We start from the raw sequence: 22,987 nt of genomic DNA on the forward strand, positions 1-22,987 counted from the left end.
TTACATGTGAAGGGTTCAATCCAAAGTACATACAACAGCAAACTGCACCAAACATCGACGTCCACCGTATTTTGTATTCCCTACTAGGATTAACAACCTCGATGGCCTCTAACTCACAAGTACATAGAGTTAGGATTGATGGAGTAATGTATTAGTAGCATTCCCCCACACTTTCACAAGCTTCATACCTAGGTAAGTAAAGGGTAGGTATCCCTCCTTTCATTCTTCATCGGCTACATCAACATCACGTAGCCAGTCATCTATTCTCCTTCCAACCGAGCTAAGACGGGGAATAACCTTCAAGTTGCCTCATGTCGTAGTGTAACGCCTCTACCTTCAACTTACACATAAGTCTAAGACAACCCGAGCCCCTCTCCCATTCTCTTTGTAAGGAACTTCACCTTTTAAAGTAGCCGCGCAACTTTAGCTTGTCTACTACCTAGGACTATTTTACGTACCTATACCCGAACATTGTCGACGACGTTTCTGATAACCGTGGGAACCCGCCGCTATCTATCTAATCAGTCTAGCCGCATTGTTCCTGTTCCATCCCATCCTATCCCTCCTGAATATCGGAACTAAACAAAGAACCTTATATAATACCTAGTAGTGACCCTCATATATTCTCTTCCTCCTACCTTATCTTTCACAAGCTTCATTCTCAACCTTCCGAGATATCCCCATAGGATCCATTGGATTTCACTCACAACATCAGAGTCAAGATAAGGGGATAGCCACCTACATCACTACCTAGAATACGCTCGGAGTAAAACTTATCGCCGCTCGGGATACACAACCAGCCACCATGGCGTCCACCGACTCTATCCTACAAGGCGTTTCTATCTCCGGCACGATCCAGCCAGAGCACAAGAAGATTCTAACACCACAAGCTCTCGCCTTCCTAGCTCTACTTCATCGCTCTTTCAATGGCACACGCAAGGCCCTGTTAGAAAGACGTGTATTGCGCCAGGCCGAACTTGATAAGGGAAACCTACCTGACTTCCTCACCGAGACAAAGCACATCCGAGAGAACCCGACATGGAAGGGTGCACCGCCCGCTCCTGGTCTTGTCGACCGAAGGGTTGAGATCACGGGCCCGACTGATCGCAAGATGGTTGTTAATGCTTTGAACTCGGATGTATGGACGTATATGGCCGATTTCGAAGGTAAGTACTTATAACTGCCGCTGCGGGAGCAACAGCGGCAATTATGGTCGTACGAGGTGAAAATTTGCAATTACTAACACTAGAAATAATAGACTCGAGCGCCCCGACATGGGATAACATGATCAATGGCCAGGTCAACCTATACGATGCCGTGAGGCGTGATGTCGACTTCAAGCAAGGTCCCAAGGAGTACAAGCTACGAAAAGACCGCGTACTGCCCACCCTAATCGTGCGACCTCGCGGCTGGCACCTCGAGGAGAAGCACGTCACAGTAGATGGTGAACCCATCTCCGGCTCGCTATTCGACTTCGGCCTGTACTTCTTCCACAATGCGCACGAAGCCGTGAAGCAGGGCTTCGGCCCGTACTTCTACCTACCTAAGATGGAATCACACCTCGAGGCGCGTCTATGGAACGACGCCTTCAACCTGGGACAGGACTACATCGGAATGCCACGCGGCACAATCCGCGGTACAGTGCTGATTGAAACGATCCTCGCTGCCTTCGAGATGGATGAGATCATCTACGAGCTGCGCGACCACAGCTCGGGTCTTAACTGTGGTCGCTGGGATTACATATTTAGTACCATCAAGAAGTTCCGCCAGAACTCGGATTTCGTACTACCGGACCGTAGCGCGGTTACGATGACGGTGCCCTTTATGGATGCGTATGTTAAGTTGTTGATCCAGACGTGTCATAAGCGTGGTGTACATGCTATGGGTGGTATGGCGGCGCAGATCCCGATTAAGGATGATAAGGAGGCGAATGATCGCGCGATGGAAGGTGTACGCGCGGATAAGTTGAGGGAGGTTAGGGCTGGCCATGATGGGTATGTCTATTACACTCTATCCCTACTCCTTCCCCAAAGTTTTCCTTGGAAGCAGGATATGCTAATGTTTAATTCTTAATGAAGAACGTGGGTAGCGCACCCGGCACTAGCACCTATCGCAACCGAGATTTTCAATAAGCACATGCCGACGCCGAACCAGCTATTCCGACGACGCGAGGATGTTAAGATTGGCCAGAATGATCTACTTAACATGAACGTCCCTGGAAAGATTACTGAGGACGGCATCCGGAAGAACTTGAATATTGGTCTAGGCTACATGGAGGCCTGGATTCGCGGCATCGGATGTGTCCCGATTAACTACTTGATGTGCGTATTCACCTCCCTTATAATGCCCCTTACTCCTCGCCCTTCCTCTCCCCTTCCAACTTACATAAACCCCCTACATACATCCTAACCATTTACTCTCCCGTAAATGCACACATCACTAACAACCCAACAGGGAAGACGCTGCCACAGCCGAAGTTTCCCGCTCCCAGCTCTGGCAATGGGTACGCCACGGCGTGACGACTGCTGAGGGCAAACGTGTTGATAAGGCGTACGCGTTACGCTTGCTCAAGGAACAGACTGACCAACTTGCGTCTAAGGCGGCTAAGGGTCATAAGTTTGGTCTTGCATCGCAGTATTTCGCGGGTCAGGTCACCGGGGAGGATTATGCGGATTTCTTGACTACGTTGTTGTATGATGAGATCACGGCTGTGGGGAATGCGGCACCTGCTAGTAAGTTGTGAGGTTGCTCCCTACGGCCAGAGATTGGAGGTGGGGGGAGTGGTAGTGAATAATGCAATTGCAATGTTATATGACGGCGACGAGAAGAAAAAGGCGTACTAGTACTTGAAACTGCGCAGTGGAACGGGCGCTTTTGTGCGCGTGTAACTTAACTTACTGGCTTACTGATGTTATCATGATGGAAACGAGACCTGAAAATAAATATCTGCGTTTTGTTAAAGACGACTGAGTTGTTTAAATGCTACTACTTGTCTGCTTCGGTGACGAAATAATCTCGAATTAACATCCTACCTAGGTACATATTACTTACTCGTTGGGACTTATGAACCTTTTAGCCCTGGAGAATCTTTAAGAGGTTTTGTTCTGGAGGCAGTGGCCTTTAAGACCATAAATTATTCGATTCTAGTGGGTTTGAAGTTATAGTGAAGGTAAGCTACAGCATCCCTATTTTCCAAAAACCTGAAATACTTATCTTGTGAATACATTAAGCTTCGCTGGTAAAACATGTAGATGTTGATGAGGCAGGAAGTACTGTGAGGAGTTTATGATATGCTTTTTATGCCAGCGCACGTTCAAATGGCTGACGTCATCGTCTATCTCATCATCAATGGCGTGCTACCAAGTAATCGATATTTCTTGTGACAAGAAAACACAAGATTTTAGTACAAAAAGCTACGCAGACTACCATCATCCTAGTCACCATCGAGTACAAATCTGCGTCTACTTAATCATCTAGTGAATGATGTCTTCTATACTAGTCGTTGGCGCTACGAGGGGTCTAGGGGCCGCTTTAGTGGAAGAATACGCCTCTAATTCGGATTCTTCAACACGTATCTTTGGAACTTCACGATCGGATACTAAACCGACTGGATTTCCAGAACAAATCAAATGGCTTACCGGCATTGACCTTTCCCAATCCAACGTTGGCGAGAATCTCGTCTCGCAGCTCAAATCAGAGAAACCCCTCGACGTCGTGGTAGGTTTTGTACCTGTAGTAAGTAGCACAAATACTTGGTGTCACTAACCTTATCGCGCTTTTCTATGGGTAGATCATCAATGCCGGACGCTTCACAACCGAGGACTTTTCCGCAGACAAAGGGCCGAACTGGGATGAGGAGGTGGCCATGTATACTATAAGCTCCGTCGCGCCGGTGTTTGTCGTGCATCGGCTGGCACATGCCAATTTGCTCGGGCACGGCTCCAAGGTCATCCTGGTCTCGAGCGAAGCGGGCAGTATCACGCTACGGCATGAGAAGGAGGGAGGCGGGAATTATGCGCATCATGCTAGTAAAGCTGCGCTCAATATGGCGGGGAAGTTGCTTAGTATCGATTTGAAAGATGTTATTGTTAGTATTGTGCACCCGGGCTTCATGCGCACTGAGATGACGAGGAATGTTGGCTTTGATAAGCATTGGGATGCTGGTGGAGGTAAGGCACTACTATAAATACCTGTATTAGGGTATCAAGGGATGCTAACCGATGTGTTACTGTAGCTGTGACTTCAGAGGCGGCAGCGAAGAGTCTCGTAGAATGGACGGAGAAGCTAGATTTTAGCAAGTCCGGGGAATACTGGGCACCCCGTGGTCCACGTAAGGCCTCGAACACCCGAACTAGACCTTTTTTGTGAATGTTACTGACTGATTTATTCTTTTTAGGAGATATTGGTATGGCTGAGACTGTGCTAGGGAAGAACCTCGAGACGCCGTTGAAATTGCCTTGGTAATTTCGAAGTATATGAATAGTGGTTGATGTCGATTGTGCATACTTCAACCTAGTAACTTAGTAATTATGTATGTAGACAGAGAGATGTCCACATTCGACTTCGGCGAGTTTGAGGCCAAACCCAAATGAGATATAGAGTTGACGATGACTTGCTTCTTCTTCGCTTATTACCAATGTTTGAAATACTCTAGCAGTTCGCCTACTCCTGTAAGTAAGCAGATCTCAATAGAGCCTGAAACTTCACAACTTTGGCGTTATCTGATGGAATATGATAGGAACAAAAAGGGGAAGTGGTAGGGGGAGGATCAGCAGTTAACAAAGATGCGCGGGCAGCGGACAGCGGGCAGGCAGGGTGTAGGATGGATGGATTACCCCACAGGGATGCCAAGGGGGGAAATATTTAAGTTCAATGTTGTGTGGAGTATTCCCCCTTTCGGCTACACGGGCTACATTAGAGCGAGCTCTCAGTGGCTTGACACCGCAAACTCAAGAGAAATAAAAAAGGGGTCTCGAACTTCCAAGCTCAGTACCTAGGTACATGTATGTACACGTATTATCTAGCTCGTCTGGGTTGGGTAGGTAAATCGTGTGGTCACATGCAATAATACCTCTATTTTATCACTCACATCCATTTGTAATCACCTGCACCCTATGAAGAATTTAGAATGATCAATAGAAGAATTGTTTTGAGGGGACATCCGCGCGGAATCATAAAATCCTACCCAGATACTCAGATCTCGTCATTAAATCTGTGCCTCTGAACTGCCTACTGAGCTAGATAGAGCTATATGTAGGTAACTAATGTATACAATCATTATATATGCAAGTATAACCCCAGAACCCCTGTTGGTTCGGGTTGGTTCGTCCAGTATAATTTGAAGTGGACCGGTGGATAATTGAGTACATCCTGCAAACTGAGCGGCGACCCAGTTCGCAGCGTTACACGTGCTACGGTATATCGTTACCAGGATGAACGCCGTTAGGATAAAACGAATAGGCTTTTTTCGGTAGCGTTAGAAATTGAGTGCATACATTATGCATACCACTTCAGTAGAGGGGGACTGGACTTGTCGAAATCTAGATGCCTACACACCAACTTGGGAAATCATGAGATTCATAATGGCTTTGGAACTAAAAGGAATGGCCGGCGATCGAGAACTTGGATCCTGTTGTTGGAGACGATCCAGCTGACCCGAACCGTCCCTAACTACAAACAAAAACCATACTCATTCAGTGGAAAGCCTAGAATTAATATATTAAACAGCTGAAAAAAATAATAGATATTATGAGTGGTAGAAAACCCGGGAAGCCTCTAAACCGAAGTCTATATTGCAACCAGAATAATAAATGCCTGCATGTCTCTATGTAGGTACCGTCGCCGACTGTTACCCAACCAACCCCAACTATTGGGCTCCCTTTGGTCCCTCTGTCCCTTTACCCTAAGTATTCCTAGACTCTTGGCTCTTGGTCACAACATGAAAAGTATGAGAGATATTTCTATGCGTTTCGTAGCAGGATCGGGAATAAAAAGGCAGAATCGGGCGAGAAAAGGATATGAAATATGCGAATATTAATACGAGTTGATGCACCCCTTTTTTGGGTAGGTCCTTGCCGGCCTCGCAATACACTATGTATTTTATGTACTCCTATGCATGTAATGTATCCATGTGTACATTTGATATATGCATGTCTAGCGGTAAGGTACGGCCTTCTATTAAACCTCGAAGCTATTCCTATTTAGTATTTTCATATGTACCATCTAAGCCAAGACAACCAGGTCATACCCAGCATTGTGCATTTGTTACTCTTTGCGAATTTCCACTAACCCAATTTTGATATTCATATAATAATTTAAAGGATAGCCACACCTCGGTCTTTAAACTCAATTGATGGGTTTCTTTTGTTTTTTTTTTCCTCCGAGTTTTGTCGCAACTGGACACACTCAACTTTTTGACGAAACGAAGAAAAAGCCTCTTCTACAACTACTTACTATTATTAATTCGGATACCCAGTTGTAAGAGCGTTGTTAATCGGAGCCGTTAGTCGTCGGTTGTTTCGTCGATCTCCATCGAAATCCGCACCACCCCTTGGACCCGTCTTGTCATATAAACGAGCCCAGTGCAAGAAACCCCCCCCCATCTCAAAACAATTAAAAAAGAGTCCACTGCGTATCCTCCCGCTTATTTTAGTACCGTTCTTTAGTTAATAAGGGGTTTTCTTCTTGAGGGGAACCATACGACCAAGCTGCGCCAGCCCAGAAGGAGAAGGGAATTTTTAGAAAAAGAGAAATTTGAAGGATAACTAATTCAAGGAAGGTAAAAAAAAACTTGTCACCCGACCTCATTGCCTCAAAGAAGTTGCCCGACAAATATCAAAAATCAACCTAGCTCTTACCGAACGGTGGCACACGTCCTTGTTGCTTCGTACGCCTTCTTCGCCCGGAATTGCGCGCCTAGGCCTTATTTTCCACTAAGTACCGACGGTATCTGGAAGCCACGAAATTAATACTTAGTACCTACCTAGATTTCGTACAACAAACAAAAACGAGGAATTCACGACCCGACCTTGAGGAGACCCATCTTTTATAACTAATCAGTCTGCTTAATCGGTCGCAATCTTTCTCTACATAATTTCAGGTTTCTTGCATACAAGAACCGCCCTAACGCGTAACACATTCTAAATCAATTTCTACCACTTACCTGCCACTATCCTTAACACCTAATTCTTTCTCGAAACCGCCACGGAGTAGTAGACCTGGAGCTGACCACCAACCACTACCGTCATTTGCCAACCAGCACGGTCATCCACTCATATTTCATCCCACCATCCGACAGACATTCACTACCCCGGGTGTGAATGTCGCATTTCTTACCTAACTTTACCTATCAATTCGATTGGTATCTTATTTAATCACTACGTTTTTTTCATCCCGCTCCGAGACGGCCGTGTCGCGTCAGGTTTCCAATTAGTAGCAAACGTCATCAGTTCGGGTTCGCCACGGGAGGAACTTGGCAAATAATTCCCAACTCCTGGAAGATCGTCCGGCCATCTTTCCCCCCCTGACACACAACACAGCCTGCGTTGTACGCGAGAGCTTGCTACAGACCTCCGACTGCGCAACCATTCAAGTTTGGGAATTTCGAACACTAACTGACTCGGTTATTTGGTTGATTGGGTTAGGAATCCCGTCAATCAGTTGACCTGTCAGGACATCTATCACGAAATCCTCAGGTACACACGGTCAAGGCATTTACGGGGGTAGCAAAAACCCCTGCGTGATTCAGAGAGCCTCCACCAAAAACCAAGGAAATACAAAGAAATTCCGACAACAATGTCCGCACAATCGGGAGACCTACTGGGTAAGTTGAAAGAAAGAAATGCAAGATAGTACCAAACTCCGCCGCCCCCTTTTCGTCCAATTTCCATCGGGATAGTACAGCAGTGATAAGGGAAACCGTCCAGGTTGTGGTCGGCTACGGTCCACTTAACAGGACCAGTCGCCTGTTTCATTTGCAGAGATTGTTGTTTCACAATTGCCTATCACAGTCGTCATTCCCATTACAACAAATCATACAAATCATTCTGTACTGGTCCGGCTAGCTAATCTATTCTTCCTGTTTGCCATGCATAGGTCTGAATGATAATGGTCCATCCGTCCAATCGCCTGGCCTGACGCTTAATCTCTCGTCAAACAACCCCTTTCGCAACCGTGCGGTTTCGCCCAATAGCTTCTCACCTCCCCATTCTCCATTTGATGACCCCCCTCCTCCTCCCCGACCTACCTCGAGAAATCCTTTTCTTGACCCTTCTCAGCAACCATCCACAGGTTCTTTCAGTTCCTCCGACAAAATGGCCTCGACTAAGGATCAGAAATCTACTGCTACTGAGGACATCTTCGTAAGTCGCATACCTTAAGCGATCCGAATTTCGTGGCCTCGGGCGCATTGCGATTGCTTACTGATATTTTTTATTGCTAGGCAAGTCTCTCTCTGGACGACAAAGATTCAAAGTCTCGTTCAAGTTCTGGACGACCTCCAGTAAATCGTCCTGGTGGCCCTCCTCGCGGCGAAAACAACCCTCCCCGTGGTCGCGGTCAACCGCCTTCCTCATCTCACAGACCCACCCGGTCGCAGGAAGAAGCTTTGAAAGCGCGTCGCATGCACAGCTCGAGCGGGGGAGACAAGGGTGGACCATCGCCCCAAAAGAAACCTACGGAGCGTCGCCCACGCCGCAATAGTGATTCGTCCATGATGGAAAAGCCGTTGACGGAAGAAGAGAAGAAAGCGCGCGAGCTCAGACGTAAGGAACGCGAACGACGTCACCGTGGCGACGGCAAGGACAAGCCCAAATCAGGACGAAAACTCGATATCATTGATCAGCTCGATGCTACGAGCATTTATGGAACAGGACGTAAGTCGCCGGTAAATATTCATTTGTATCATTCAAGTACTTACAAGTGATTACAGTATTCCACCACGATGGCCCATTCGACGCCTGCAACCCACACCGAAACCGAAAGGGAAGCCGTCGCGCACCTATGCAGGCATTTGCTAAGGATTCTGCCAACAACTCCATTGGAGGTGCCGGCCCCCTAAACCAGAGACCCGATCACTTGCAGTTCATGGGACAAGAGCCACATGATGTATCCAACATGTATGGCGGTAGGGTTAAGGAGAAGAGTGGAAGCAAGAGCGAAGCCACCTTTTTCGATCCAAAGCAGAGGGGCGACTTTGTTGCTGGTGATGAGACATTGGGACTCGGATCTTCGACGTTCTTGGAAGGTACCCCGGCAGCTCGTTCCGCAATCCAAAAGAACCAGGCCGACACGGCGCAAGAATTCCTAGAGCAAGGATTAGGAAGGAAGAAGTCGGTAGTGCAACGCTTCCGAAGCATCAAACGCGCCCCACGCGAATACAACGACGCAGGCCGAGTTAGAAGCCCGGATGATGCATACTACACCCCGAAGACTGGTGATCTAGCCAGCGGTGGTAGCAATGGAGAGAGGAACCCTTTCTTTGCCGAGTTCGACAAGACCGACGAGCGCATTTCTGTGAAGCGCAAGGATTCTGGACAGATGTCTCCTATTAGCCCACCGCTACCTGGTGCAAGCCTTGAGCGTAGAGCTACCAACGACGGGGTTACAGCCGAATCTCCCAACGGAGGAAATGGATTTTTGTCGCGCGTCAGGAGCCTGAAGGGAGGGCGACGACAACGACCGGAACCGCCCAGCAAGGACATGCCTCCCCCTGCTCCCGGTATGGCTATCTGAGCCACGGCAAAACTTGAGACAATAGTTACGAATTATATCTCGTGAGGTAGAAAATACCGAGCACCGCGTCGCGTTTGAGCCCGGTTCGATATTACTCTAGGGACGATAACAGCATATGGTGTTTTCAGGCTTCGGGTTTGGCGCTATATTTATCGCGACAGAATTCATGACGAATACGTCTTTTACACCTTTCTTTTTCCTTGAAAGTGCAAAATCGACATGAATGGTGGAGGGAACGAAAGTTCAAGGAAAGTCGTTCGGCGATGGGAATCTTGCGTCAACGCTCACTTCGTTCCCTCAACTTAGTGTCAGGATACCTTTTTGAAAGTCTTAGATAAATCAATAGGAGGCAGCAACGGCAGCAGGGTCTGTAGTAGACAATCTGCATACATGATCGCTAGGGGAGGTATCGAATGCGAAATGGAAGGAGGGAAGAAATATGGCCTGTGGTCACTAGGCGAGATTCATGCAGATTGAATTGAATTCAGTGAATTGAGACCTACCGTAGGTGTGTTTGGTGTTGTTGCTCGTCTCGTATAGATAGGAATGACGGAATTGTAAGGGAATTGTAGGATCTCCACTTTGGAGTATAACGTGTAAACTTCGCTTTGTATGTCTACAGAATAAGCTACATAATTCAGAATTCGTATAAGTATTTTTAAGGATAATTACTTTCAATTTGGTATTATTATTTGACTTCAAACTACAAGACTGAGCGAAGCCGACTGGGAGCAACTTTCTCGGCGGGGGACCGCTAGGCTTCCCTCCAAAACACTTCTATCTCCCATTTAATCTAAAACATTAACCTCACTCAAGGTAATACAAGATTATGGACCCCACCACGACCACCGCCGATGACGACGCACTCCCACCCTCACAGAGCAGCTCACATTTCCCACTGCTGGAACCTGTATCCGGTGCGACGTTGTTCGAACTTGAGGTAGCGAGGCGGCGTAGGAATACGGGAAAGCTGCGTATCGGATGTAAGGAAGTCGATGATGCGGTGCTGCTGGGTGGATTTGAACGTGGTGCTGTGGTTGGGGTCAGTTCTGAGGTGGGGGATGTTGGGTTGGTCGTGAGTTTGTTTTTGCTTTTTCTTCCTTTTCCTAGGGTGGGGGGATAGAATGAAGAGCTGACGGATGGGATAGGTTGGGCTGCAGACTGTCGCGCATGCGATGGTGTTCGCAGACGAGGAACAACAGCAGCAAACTGGGGGCGTAGATACATCTCGGAGAAAACCAAGGGCGGCTATTATTACTACGTTGGCAGCTACGGCGGTGCTTCCTACGTTGAGGGATGTTATTAGAGCGCAGGTACTAGTTAAGTTAGGCCCGGCGGCGAATCATAGGTTGGAGGAGGTTAACGCGGAGGTGAGGAGGTGCCTGGAAAGGATTTCGGTGTCGCGGGTTTTTGATGTGGAGGGCTTGTGGGAGGTTGTTAGTGAATTGGAGACGCAGGTGTCGCAGGCGCCTACTTCGTCGCCTCCTGTTGTAACGGCGACTGGTGAAGGGGAGGAGGGTGGTCATTCGACTATTGATACTGTTTTGCTACCCGCTCCTAGTGAGAGGTCGAAGAGGGAGGACTCGCCGAAGAGATCCGTAGAGAAGGATGACAAGGCCAAACCGAGGATTCCTCCTTTACGACCCCCAAAGCCGAAACAGATTGAGGTGGGAGACAGCGAGGAGGACGAAGATGAAGAACTCAGTTCGTCTTCGCCACTATCTTCACTGCCAGAGCAATCTCCCTCTCCACCACCTCCCAATATGACCTCGTCACCTTCGCCTCCTCCCGCTATTTCCAGCATACCGATTCCTACTGAAGAGTCAAAGCCTCCAGATATAGAGGACACATCACAAATCCCAGACATAATCCTCATAACGAACTTCTCATCCTTACTCACAAACCTCTTCACACGCTCCGCGGACAAAGCTGACGCTCACACTACGCTTCAACTTCTATCCTCGCATCTACGATACCTAGCTCGGTCGGCTTCGGGACCGCTTATTATGCTTCTAAACACTACTACGGCTTCTTTCCCCGCGACTAACACAAATAGTACGAATAATACTGCGAATCCAACAACGGAGACGGCGAAGCGTCCTTTGGAGCCTACACTCTGCTCTATTTTCAACTCAGCGCCTGATGCGGGAGGGAGAGGTGAGGGTAGGAGGCATAATAATAAACCTTCGTTCGGCACTACGTTTGCGCAGTTTTTGGATTTGCATGTACTATGCACTCGAGTGCCAAGGATGCGGTCAGATGCTGAGGTACTATTTGCGCCAGGTACGGCTGGTGGGTTCGGCGAGGTGAAGTATTGCTGGGTCGTTGAGGTCCTGCTCGATGAACTTGGTGTCTTGGAGTGGGAGGACGATGTGAAAAATTTGAGCGGTGGTAAAGATAAAGGGAAGGGCATATATGACAAGACGATGCAACGAGATAAGAAATGGACAAGGAGGAGCAGAGAACAGCGGTGGGGTGCTGTGGATATACGGGGTGGTGTGAGAATCGTGGATGCGTTCCCTGGTGGTTGGCAGGATACGAAGCCTAAAGGGCCTGTTCGACTAGCTGCTGGGTTTGGTGGGCCGCCACCTCGAGGATTATGATCTTATTTAAATGATGTACCTATTCTAGCTTGATGAACCCGGGGATGTTTCACGGTGTAATGTCTTCTTATTGCTTATACCCGTCTAGCTATCTAGTCAATGCAAGAAACCTCCCCTGTGTTCCATGCAAAACTGTCTACCAACCTAATGAATGGCGCGATGCTATATCGTTAACGAGCTCCCTTTCCATCTTTTTCTAATTTTGTGTAGCATAGAGTGGTGTTCTTAACAGCTAGACATATGCCCTGGTCCTGTTGCCAATCCAATTCATGTATCATATCACACCCTCCCCAAAATCATATCATATCATATACCTACATCATCACGGGACTCGCCCCATCCAAGCCCCTATCTCATCCCATCTTATCTTATCATTCATGACGTTACATCCTACATCCCACGCCTTATCTCATCTACAACTCACCAACCTCGACCTCACTCTCACCTTTCTTCTTACTCTCCTCACTCTTGATATAGGGATCAAGCCTCTCCACAAGCTCCTCAACAGAGATCTCACCATCAACCCACGACGACGAGGATGCATCCTTCTTATGCTTATGCGGCGGGATAATCACCGAATCCACAACCTGCAAAACACCATCCTTCGCCAGTCCATCCTGGATCGCTACATCCACACGTCCGTTAACCTTGATCTTAATGAAACCATACCAACGCGCGATATCCACCGCCAAATGCGCATCATCAAGTAGCGTCGGTAGATCAAGGTGGAAATGTCCATTAGGTTTTCCCTCTTCACCCTCGACTTCGCCTCCCAAAGCCTCGATCTCATCTTCGTTGATGTAATCACTATCTAAGAAATCGGCGAATGATTGTTTGCCGTAGTACTCATCCGAGTATAAAGTCTCGTTCGCTACGACGTGGTACGCGAGAAGGGCTTCGAGGTAGTGTAACCCCTTGGGCGTGTTGAAGAGGAATGCGTTTACGGCTGGACCTAGTTTTTTGAAGGCTGTGTTTGTCGGGGCGAAGACGGTGAGGCCGGTGAGCGAGGGGTAGGTGGTGTTGTCGTGGGGACGGCGGTAGAAACCTGTTTTTTGCGCGGCGAGTTCGAGGGTGGAGAATTTGGTGGGGAAGAGGGATATCAAGCGGCCGGCTGGGGGTGGGGGGACGAGGATGCTGTCGATGCCGTGGACTACGCCGTTCTTGGTGTTCTGTGGGAGGGGTGTGTTAGCATGGGTTTGTATTGGGTTGGATGGAAGGGATAGAAAGGGGGATACGTACCAGGTTGGCCCAGCTGACCTTGCTGAAGAAGTTCACCTTTATGCCGAAAAGGCTGACGCTAACGCGGAGTCGTTGAGGTCGTCCGCCGAGAGCTTCTTCCTCGAAAGCTGTTGGTAGCGTGTGGTGAGCTAGCACGCGGCCGACGGGGTACAAGTCGGGTACGACATGGTACTGGAGGATCTTCTCGACGAACTCCCGAGGTGGCTTGTGCTCCTTGACATGCTTGGGGAGTTTCTTGAAGGCGTGCTCGGTAGGCACGAAGAGTGTTATGTTAGACGAGGTGCTGTTTAGCTTCTCCACGATATCCGGAAAGTCGTCGACGATCTTGGCGAAGTGTTTGGTGTAGTTCGAGGCCTTGATTGATTGGTATACTGTCAGATTTGTGCTACGGCCTGGTCCCGACTTATCCGCATCCGAGTTGTAGTCGGATGGTGAGAGGATATCGTCAATCCCTTCGGTGCCAACCTCAATTTTAGGTAAAAGGCCACTGAGCCTGCTGGTCTGTCTTTCAAGGGCCTCGCGGGCGGACTCGAAAGTATCCTCGATGGCGGGGAGAGCGTCGTCTAACCATGATGATACTGTCTTCTCCGCCTTCTGCTCGTTTTCGAGAATGAGCTGCTTTGCGGTGGCTTCGTCGGGGATGATGATGGCCGCAGCTGAAGCCACAAAGGGCAAGATTGCGGTTGAGTATCTCATATTGATATTATGTAGATACCTATCCTATGATGGTTTGTGTGTTGTAGGTTCCAAGGTTCTCTTTCTCACTTGGAGATCGAGTTTTGTGAAAGCACTCGGAATCTACGGAGTGGAGGGAGAGGCTATGGGTTTAGGTACATAAAATATGATAGGATATGGGATGTCCTTTTTCAACCCAGAGGAAACAGGGGCTTAGTCTCTGGCCGTTGACGTCAACGTCAAGCCAATGTAGAGAGGGAGTTACAAAGGAGGCTCCAGAATAAAAGCGTGGTTTACACGCAATCAGTCCACGGAGAAGAAGGATTTCATTCGAGCTTGAAGCTTGTGATACAGAGGGAGGTATAGATACATACTAGGTGATTTCTCCTCGTCTTCGCGTCATTGTTGATTGCCCTTTACGCCTTACGTAGGTGCCTAGTAGGTACTTAAGAGGCAGAAGCATAGCGGAGGTACCTAAATACATACAGTAGAGGTACAGTAGAGCTGCAGCAGAGGCTTGAAAGTCTTACGTCTTCGAGTTGATTCTGATTGGCCAATAGGAATCTTTTTAGTGTCTAGATGGATCCATTCCCCTAGGAAGCTATCCCTGTCTTGTCATTCCCCGGTTTTAATAGGAGATCGGACAGTTAAATGGTCCCGCTGTCCGATTAGCCATTTGATTGGTCCAAGTCTTTAGCGTAGCTGAGTACAGAGGTACGTGGGTACATCTATACTTATCTCCAAGATCGATGTGGGCACTCTAAACTCTCCCATCTACAACAACCTCTTTATAGACAGATCTACCCCCTTCTCAATATATGTTAATCTTTTACTATTATCATTGTGAGGAGACCCGTCTCGCAGGACCACTCATCAACTAATAACCATCAATTTTCGAGAAAAGACTAAGTGCAAAGTAACAATATCCAGCTTTGAGAGGGCGAACATCGAATCATGTAATCTCTGCGAGTCTGATCTAACACAGTCTTTCTTAATAGGACTATATGAATGATGCAGTCATTAATTGTTCCTCCTTCATATTGGAAACATCTATTTGGTATAAAAAGATTGAGACTGTCTGTCACAAACCTAAGCAGCAGTTATCATCGCAACAACCCCCCTGTTCGTTCATAATATCATCGTTTAGCGTTGTTTGGCATGGTCTCTTGATATATAAAAGCTCCCTAATAACTTACCTATCTCCAGACTCTCAGAGGCATCCAACAACTCCAAGATATCTAAGTTTCGGATAATCTAAGTAATCTTCAAAAAGTATTACTATTACGCTCACGCAATAGTACCTTGGCATATAACAATACTCTTACAAATTACACCATGAGTTCTACTAAATCTCCTAAGGGCGAAGATCTACACAACTTGCCATTGGCTAGGTCAACCCACGTTCAACCATGGAAGAGTCGTGGGACCAACCCAAGCTTGGCTCTTGCATCTTACTTACCCCAGGTTGACTTAGCCGCGCTTTTAGGGTTCCTTGAAGCCCCTATCATCACAATAGCCTTTGATGAATTCGCCTACGATTGCTGGTACCCGTTGAAGAAGCATGCTAAGCAGTTTCTTAGGGTCAAAGATTTCGAGTACGCAATTAAGTCCTTTAACGCTGTGCCTGAAGTCTTTCTTACAGCAACAGGACGAGAGGAAGCAGATTACTTCGACCCTACAACCTTCCAAAGGATCCGAGATGTTACCCAATGGTGGCAACACATTGCTCATTTCCTACGGCGAGTATACACTTGGGCTACAGTGGAAATGAAGGACCTACCAATTCGACCGTATCTGTTAGACCCTAGATACCGCATTCCTATCTTGATTGGAGCTTTTGCTACTATTATTAACGTTCGCCATGGAATTGACATGAAACTGCCCGATCGAAACGAATATTGGTACAAATTTGGTAGCCTGGACTCGCATCAGCGTTGGCGAGCGCGTTGGCCATCGAACCCAATGGAATATGGGGGGATCGAAACACGCCTGCTTACACTGGTTATGTCGTGTGAGAAAGAGATCGATTCTGCGTGGTTTCAACCGATAATTGAAGCAGCAAGGGCCGAGTTCAAAATGCCCCCGCCAGATAATAATCTCGAGTGGGTGTGGATGCCTGATAGCGGAGCTTTCGAGCCTAATATAATGCCTAAAAAACATGTACCGACGAGTGTCCTGCGCAAACACACCTACCCGAAGAAATAAAGACAAGAAGAGGAACTCGCCTGAGGCGATCAAAACTCCCTACCTGATATATCTAAGCTCCTAGGTACCTAGGTAGATACAACGCACACGTAGTATGTTTGTAAGAATGGCTGTTAAGTACTGTTTGTCGTTTTGTTTTTAGTATTAGATGTTTTATAATAAATCACACTCGTTTAGTTATTAACTCACATGTCCTTTCACCTTTGTATAATTATGACATGAACCTATTTGTCCTAAAGGTAAATAACTTCTCTATGAATATTAGATATCTAGTTGGCGACTCGTATATTGATTCGGAATCCAAAGCTTCTAGCATCCACCTCGACTAGCTAACCAATGCTCTCCCACTTTTCTCAACTAGACAAGAATTCATCTAGTATCCGGTTGAACTTTTCTGGGTTCTCGAAGAACATAAAGTGGCTACCTCCTTCTTCCTTCTCAAAGATCTCGAGTCGCGAGTTGGGAATCTGCTTCGCGATCCACTGTATCGACTCAACGGGGAAGCGACTCGCCTTGGCGCCGATGACGAGCGTTGGGGCTGTGATACGTGGGAATATGTCTTCCCAGTCGATTGATGCGTGGTCGTTCATCATGGCTGCTGCTACTGAAGGCGGGGACTTCATTGATTCGTCTAGGGCGAATTTAAGTTCTTCTGGGTTGATGTCGTCGGAGAAGAAACCCCGGGAGACTAAGGTACGGTGAGTTAGTAGTCTATTCGTGCTCTTTAAGGGGGTTTAGGGGGGAGATGTGGATTATTCACATGCTGTCCAAGCCTCCTTCCAATGCGGTCCCCGTAACGGCTCTAACAAGTCAAACTTGGCTTGCGGTGGCATTACCGCGCCTGCTTCCGCGGTCTGCTCCGGGGTCCAATTCGGGTTCATCGTAATCGTCCTCGCCTCATCAATGAAAACCAATTTCTTCACCCTCTCATGTGAATAGATATCCCAATGCGCCCATAGCACCGAGGACCCCATCGAGTGCCCCACTAATACCGCATCCTGAATGTCTAGTTGCGTGAGCAGGGACTCCAAGTCCGCGGCTAGACGGTACACGCGATATCCGAAATTAGGCTTGTCGGAGTTTCCGTGGCCCCGGTGGTCGTAGGTTGTTACGCGGTAGGATGAGGAGAAGTGAGAGACTTGCTTGTGGAAGATCGAGGCGGTTTGCACCCAACCCGCTATGAAGACTAGGTTAGGGGCGGAGACGGGGCCGGTTTGTGTGTACGAGAGGCGGATCCCGTCGGGGGTCGTTATGAAGCCGGAAGATGCCATGGTGATGAGATTTTGCGGTAGCTACCCGATGATCCGGTTGGTGAGGGGAAGCGAGGTTCTCACGATGTCCAGCGGGAGTAGGGAAGAATTGTGAAGCTCCCGACTTATTATATCTCCTCCTTACAGCTAGCTAGCTCAGGTAGGTGCTCAGCTGGTTATAGGTAAACTGACCAACGATTCTATATTCTTACCAAGCTTTCATAAGCACGATGATTTGCATCCTAATTAGAGAGGAAGCGGTTTGCTAGTACCTAACCTCTACTTGAGGGATCTACGAGCGGGGATCCCTGTCTGTACGTGCGTTCCGAGCCAACTGATAGGGGTATCCTCTCCCGTCCTGCATCTAGCTACGTAAGTGGCTCCATTTGTCAGCATGGGTCTGGTCGCCGGTCTCGTGGGGTAAAAATAGATATCATCTTCGCAGCCCTACACAATTCTTCAGCTACGAGTGATTTTTGAACGTAGTTACTTATATGGAATTCTAGAACTTTGCTATCACATGTATGTGAAAGAGAAAGCGATGTGGGACTGTTCGTTATAGGTGCTATTATAGCCTACTTGTGGGGTTCTGTATTCAGGGGTACGCATCTTACATCAGCACTGTAATACCCAGTAGCAATGGGTGAATGGTCACTACTTTACGAGCATACACTAGATCAAGATAATCGCCGTAGGAGATAGTGTCTGACTTGATCGGGTTTAGCAAGTAGTTAGCTAGCCTGGTAAGAGATTAGTCTAGTGTTTTCGAGGTAAGTGGATGCCACTCTAAGAAGACCATCATCCGTTAATGTCTAAGTACCTAAGGAAGTCCCAAACTGAAGAGGCTCTTGTAGAATACTGCTGTCATGTCACTATACACCGTAAGGTCACATTGAATGCTCCACCGCATCGCGTTGGATATACGAACGATACGAACTAACGAATTAGGAGACTTCATTCCTATGGGTGTCACCAAACCCGAAGGCAGGATAGGACAGAGCTAGCACTTAGACGAAGGGAGCCGGTGATTAGATTTTTTTTTTTTTTTTTTTTTTGAGGAGTTTACGGCCTACCTAAGTAGTGTTATGTTGTTTTTATGTGTTTCGTGGTTCTCTAATATTTCGATGATATCCATTAGGATATCGCCCAGCCTTTCTCACATCGTTCCTATTCCTTTTCCAATGATACTCATAGTATCCTTCTCCTCCCAACTATCTTTAATTAGGGTTCTCGTCCGCTCTTACTCAGGACGGATAGAAACGGTCCCGCTTAGGCGTGTGCTAGGTCCGCGCCCGGGGGGGGGCTTTTTGGTCATGCCCAGGACAAAGCACCGACCGGTTTTGGTGGTGAAGTTGATTTGATTTGAACTTTTAAATGGTGTTGATTTAGACACCTTCGAGGTTATTGTAGGCAAATGGCTTGGTTATTTGGTTCGAGGCTTTTATCGTCTTTGCTCAGGACGGGGTGTTAATATCTTCTTGTCCATGACATATGGGACTAATTTGGCGGTAATGGTGGATAATTCGGCATTGGATACTTCCGGGCGTCCTCATGGACATCGTTGATGAATAACTTTGTTAATGTAGGTGGTGAATGCAATTGCGGTACTGGTATAGACGATTACATTTCTGATGAACACATTGGTGCTCCTGGTGTAGGAGGTGGTAGGTAAGCTTCTAACATCTTTCTTACTTAGGATATGGGGCTAATCTGGCGATAATATTGGATGATGTGGTTTAGTATGCCTTTAGGCATCTTCGGGGATGTTGTTGTTGGGCGGCTTTGTTGGTGAGAGGCTTTTAACGTCTTTGCTCAGGACGAGGCCCTTTAATATCTTGCCTAGGACGCAATGGTGGGCGGCAGTCTCGTTCCGGTGCGGCTGTCTCGTCCCAATAGTGGTGAGCATATGGGGGTTTGCTCTTGAGGGTGGGGTGATGGCTTTTTTTTTTGGCTGTTTCGATTTTTGGGATTTTTTTTGGTGGCTTTTCAATTTTATGATTTTTTTGTCGATTCGGTCTCGTGCAGACTAGGTGTAAATTGAGGTGAGGGTTGCTGAAGCCGTCGAGCAGGAGTTGCAGCGTGCTCAACGACTTCATGGAATTGTTCCACGGGAAATGAAGGGAATGGTGAGGGAATTGCGTTCTTCGGCTCTTGCCATTCCTTCATTTCGTGGCTTGAGTTCGTGGATCTCGGGTCGCTTTGGGGATCTCTCGTACTACCTACTAGGTACGATATGTACGATGTGATCTACACGGACTCCCCCACCGTGATCCGTGACGGTGGGGGATGTCCTTGTGGTCTTTTTTTTTTTTCGGGGTTTTTTTATTTTGCTTCTTTTTTTAGGCGGTTTTCTGTTTTATAAATTCATTCGGTCTTTTACCTTCCCGGCCGGGGCTGTGGTCGTTGAGAGGGTGCATATGGCAGCGGCGGCAATGGCGGGAGTGAGGTTCGGCGTAACTGTAACTGTACGCCAAAGACATGTTAGCTTCAGAAATTGGTAGTGAGAGTGAGTAGCGGATAGGAGACTTACCAATCTGGAGGCAATAGTTGCAGCTAACTGCTAAGTAATAGAAAGCGAGGGTTATGTTTTTGTGATCTGTGTTTTCCACCTTTTTTTGTTATTTTTGTTATTTTTTTCTTTTAAAAAATCAAAGACAAAACAAGAACAGAATAAGTTTTCTTCCTTCGGTGTATCCCGATGGTGCCCTAGTATGTCGACTCAGAGGGCGAAACGTCTCATGTTTTCGGTATGTCGACTATGGGTCGGTTGGGCGAGGGGCGGAAAGAAAGGAAGGGAGAGCAAAGATAGAAGAGCGAAAAGGGGCAGAAGAAATTAGGGGATGGGAACTCCCTCTAACGGAGTGGAGTAACATTCTTCATGCCGCGCTGCTTCCTTGCCCTAGCCAGCTTAATGGCCTTCATCTTCGTTAATTTTCTCAGAGCGATGGGTGTGATGGGAGTAGGGGGTGTTGAGGCAATGGATGTAGTGGTGGTGGCTGTGGTGGCGGATCCAGGAGACGAAGAAAACAGACTAGTACTAGGTGAATTAACACTGTGGCCGACAGGAGATGGACCGGAGGCGGCGGCACTCTCCGCGAGCTCTCCATTGACGTACTCGAGGGCTCGTCTCGTCTCCTGAGACTCCGCCCACTTCCCGACGGCCTCCTCCAACTGGTGGTTCCATAATACTCGGAGAGCAGTCTCACGTACTTGGTCATGATAATCAAGTGACGCTTCTAGAACTTCTCCCGTAGTAAACTCGCCAGGTTGCTCCATATCCACGGTACCGGATATGGGAGTAGGCTTGTGAAGCCTGGCGATCACTTGGGAGTTAATATCATCCTGCATTTTCTTGATCTCCGAGTGGTACTTCTTCTTCCAGCTCTCCTCTACCTCGACCTTTCTTTTGTCGAGAGCTGCGGACTTCTTCTCCAAGGACTCATTGACCTCGGCCAGCTTGGCCTTTTGCTGGTCCATGTAAGCCTCGTTCTTCTTGTCCATTAGCTCCTTCTCCTCGGCCAGCTTGCTCTTGTATTGAGCAAAGATATCCGCTTTGATTTCCGCGCGGAAGACTTTTGGTCCGGCCTCCCGTAGACGCTTGGGAGAACCGCCCTTTTGGTTCTGGCGGCGGGCCGAGTAGAAGGAGCTCATGATCTCCTTTTTCGTAGGGGTGCGCAACTTCGCCTTCTCCTCCTTCAAGGCTTCAATGGTCTTGTTGGCCTTAGCTAGTTCTGCTTCTAGCTGGGCACAACGCGCTCCGGTTCGGTTGTTAGCTATGGCCTTCAGGCGGTTCATCTCGTTGGTCTGGGCGACGATCGTCGCCTTGTAGGACAGAGTATCCTCGCGGTACATGGCCTTGTATTGCTCAAGCTGCTCAGTTCGCTTTTTGAGCTGTTCGGTCTCACCTCCACATTGGGTCCAGAGCCAATCGCATAGCTCAACGGGACTCTCGTCGTCGCTGGCGGGTTGCTGGGGACCTTGGCGGAGGTGCGCCAGCTCTTCGTCCTTTGCCTTCAGAGTCAAGTTCAACTCGTCGACGTACTGGTCGGCATCTCGTTTGAGATTCAGGAGGGCGATGTCCTTTTGCTGGAGCTCGTTGTCCTTCTGCTGGAGTTCAGCTTGCAGCTCGCCGATGTACTCCTCGTTCTCCTGGTCGGGCTGGTCGCTTATTTCCTGGATAGCTGACTCCAGAGCCGCGATTTTGTCATTGAATGAAGTCATCATGACAACTCTCTGCTCGTCATGACTCTCCTTGAGGTTATCCTTCTCATCCTCAAAGCCGGCCTCGACGGCGTCCATCTCGTCTTGGTGGTCTGCCTTGAATTGTTCGATGAACTGCTCGTATTCTTCGCGAAGGTCCTGGAGTTCAATCTGGTGCTGATCGTAGGGGATAACGCTAGGGGCGCTTCCGGGGAAAGATCCGTTGAAAGACATCGTGATGGTAGGTACGTAAGAATGAGGAAGTTAGAGAGTATGTGGAGAGAGTGATGGGAAGTCGTGTGGTGAGATTAGAAAGTGAATGTATGAATAGTACCTCGAACAAGAGCTCTGGTACGGTAGACAAGACAACACTGAGGAGCTTGCCAAGGGATTGGTCGAATAGTACAAGTCGGTAGGAAGTCTCGAGAGTTGTTATGTGAGTATTTAGTAATACAAGGTTACTGTCGGATATCTCCTGGAAAGGTGACAGGGAGAAGTATGGAAAATAAGATCTCGAATAGGATCTGTTACAACGAACTGGTCGATGTCTAGGGGCTTCCTAAAGGATTGGCCAAAGTACAAGTAAGTCGGGAGGGAGTATTAAACTCTAGTCGTAGTGAGAGTAGGTTATGGTGTGAGGTTACTGTCGGTATCGACGAAGAGGTGGTGGTACAAGTAATGGTACAAGTAAGTCGAGCTCAAGTAGTTCTCGAGACGACAACGACGAAAAGAAGATGGTGTACAGGTATGGTACAAAAGTACAGCCGAGTAAAAGGTCGAGGAACTTCGGAAAGGTGACAGTAGTATTACAATAGACGACTAGGTGTCTTGGACAAAAAGGGTATCAACTGATTGTCCGGAAAAAAAAATAGACGGTCGGGGGTAGTATCGATCTCAAACAGTAATTGAAGTGTGAGTAAAACTCGGTACGGTTATCGACTCAATTACTGAAGGATGATGTGTAGAGGAGTAGAGAGGGCAAGTAGGTGGTTGTGCGAGTGTGTAGTCACTAAAGGATGACCGGAGTCAAATAGTAGTCGAAGGCTCGATTAAAAATTCGTAGTAGGAAAATTTAATGAGCGT

The 22,987-nt window shown here is 47.8% G+C and overlaps 8 protein-coding genes across 8 annotated transcripts; 5 read left to right on the forward strand and 3 right to left on the reverse strand.

Moving 5' to 3' along the window:
- Window positions 1–208: 208 nt before the first annotated feature.
- On the forward strand, window positions 209–2,998 carry F4822DRAFT_114892 (malate synthase, glyoxysomal). Its single transcript, XM_051452521.1, has 4 exons — window positions 209–1,166; window positions 1,259–1,994; window positions 2,079–2,321; window positions 2,455–2,998. The coding sequence occupies exons 1-4, from the start codon at window positions 806–808 to the stop codon at window positions 2,741–2,743; spliced, it is 1,629 nt and encodes a 542-aa protein (XP_051317845.1). The 5' UTR covers window positions 209–805; the 3' UTR covers window positions 2,744–2,998.
- F4822DRAFT_389554 (oxidoreductase) lies at window positions 2,996–5,105 on the forward strand. Its single transcript, XM_051456974.1, has 5 exons — window positions 2,996–3,717; window positions 3,791–4,169; window positions 4,235–4,330; window positions 4,397–4,670; window positions 4,739–5,105. The coding sequence occupies exons 1-4, from the start codon at window positions 3,481–3,483 to the stop codon at window positions 4,462–4,464; spliced, it is 780 nt and encodes a 259-aa protein (XP_051317846.1). The 5' UTR covers window positions 2,996–3,480; the 3' UTR covers window positions 4,465–4,670; window positions 4,739–5,105.
- A 2,696-nt stretch (window positions 5,106–7,801) lies between these two features.
- Window positions 7,802–10,403, forward strand: F4822DRAFT_389557 (Pal1-domain-containing protein). Its single transcript, XM_051456975.1, has 3 exons — window positions 7,802–8,360; window positions 8,441–8,873; window positions 8,930–10,403. Exons 1-3 carry the CDS (start codon window positions 8,313–8,315, stop codon window positions 9,730–9,732), a joined length of 1,284 nt encoding a protein of 427 aa, XP_051317847.1. The 5' UTR covers window positions 7,802–8,312; the 3' UTR covers window positions 9,733–10,403.
- On the forward strand, window positions 10,404–12,381 carry F4822DRAFT_389558 (uncharacterized protein). The gene is made up of 2 exons (XM_051456976.1): window positions 10,404–10,807; window positions 10,881–12,381. The coding sequence occupies exons 1-2, from the start codon at window positions 10,562–10,564 to the stop codon at window positions 12,333–12,335; spliced, it is 1,701 nt and encodes a 566-aa protein (XP_051317848.1). The 5' UTR covers window positions 10,404–10,561; the 3' UTR covers window positions 12,336–12,381.
- Window positions 12,382–14,882, reverse strand: F4822DRAFT_389564 (FAS1 domain-containing protein). Its single transcript, XM_051456977.1, has 2 exons — window positions 13,575–14,882; window positions 12,382–13,504 (listed from the first exon to the last, which is right to left on the reverse strand). The coding sequence occupies exons 1-2, from the start codon at window positions 14,268–14,270 to the stop codon at window positions 12,749–12,751; spliced, it is 1,452 nt and encodes a 483-aa protein (XP_051317849.1). The 5' UTR covers window positions 14,271–14,882; the 3' UTR covers window positions 12,382–12,748.
- Window positions 14,883–15,023: 141 nt separating this feature from the next.
- On the forward strand, window positions 15,024–16,629 carry F4822DRAFT_389570 (uncharacterized protein). The gene has a single exon (XM_051456978.1). It carries the CDS (start codon window positions 15,585–15,587, stop codon window positions 16,452–16,454), a length of 870 nt encoding a protein of 289 aa, XP_051317850.1. The 5' UTR covers window positions 15,024–15,584; the 3' UTR covers window positions 16,455–16,629.
- A 15-nt stretch (window positions 16,630–16,644) lies between these two features.
- F4822DRAFT_115036 (alpha/beta-hydrolase) lies at window positions 16,645–18,186 on the reverse strand. The gene is made up of 2 exons (XM_051452522.1): window positions 17,215–18,186; window positions 16,645–17,142 (listed from the first exon to the last, which is right to left on the reverse strand). The coding sequence occupies exons 1-2, from the start codon at window positions 17,723–17,725 to the stop codon at window positions 16,808–16,810; spliced, it is 846 nt and encodes a 281-aa protein (XP_051317851.1). The 5' UTR covers window positions 17,726–18,186; the 3' UTR covers window positions 16,645–16,807.
- A 1,862-nt stretch (window positions 18,187–20,048) lies between these two features.
- Window positions 20,049–22,554, reverse strand: F4822DRAFT_389575 (uncharacterized protein). Its single transcript, XM_051456979.1, has one exon. It carries the CDS (start codon window positions 22,136–22,138, stop codon window positions 20,558–20,560), a length of 1,581 nt encoding a protein of 526 aa, XP_051317852.1. The 5' UTR covers window positions 22,139–22,554; the 3' UTR covers window positions 20,049–20,557.
- Between the last annotated feature and the right edge of the window lie 433 nt (window positions 22,555–22,987).

The sequence above is a fragment of the Hypoxylon trugodes genome (assembly GCF_022578975.1).
Source record: "Hypoxylon trugodes strain CBS 135444 unplaced genomic scaffold F4822scaffold_2, whole genome shotgun sequence".
In the NCBI taxonomy this organism is placed as follows: Eukaryota; Fungi; Ascomycota; class Sordariomycetes; order Xylariales; family Hypoxylaceae; genus Hypoxylon; species Hypoxylon trugodes.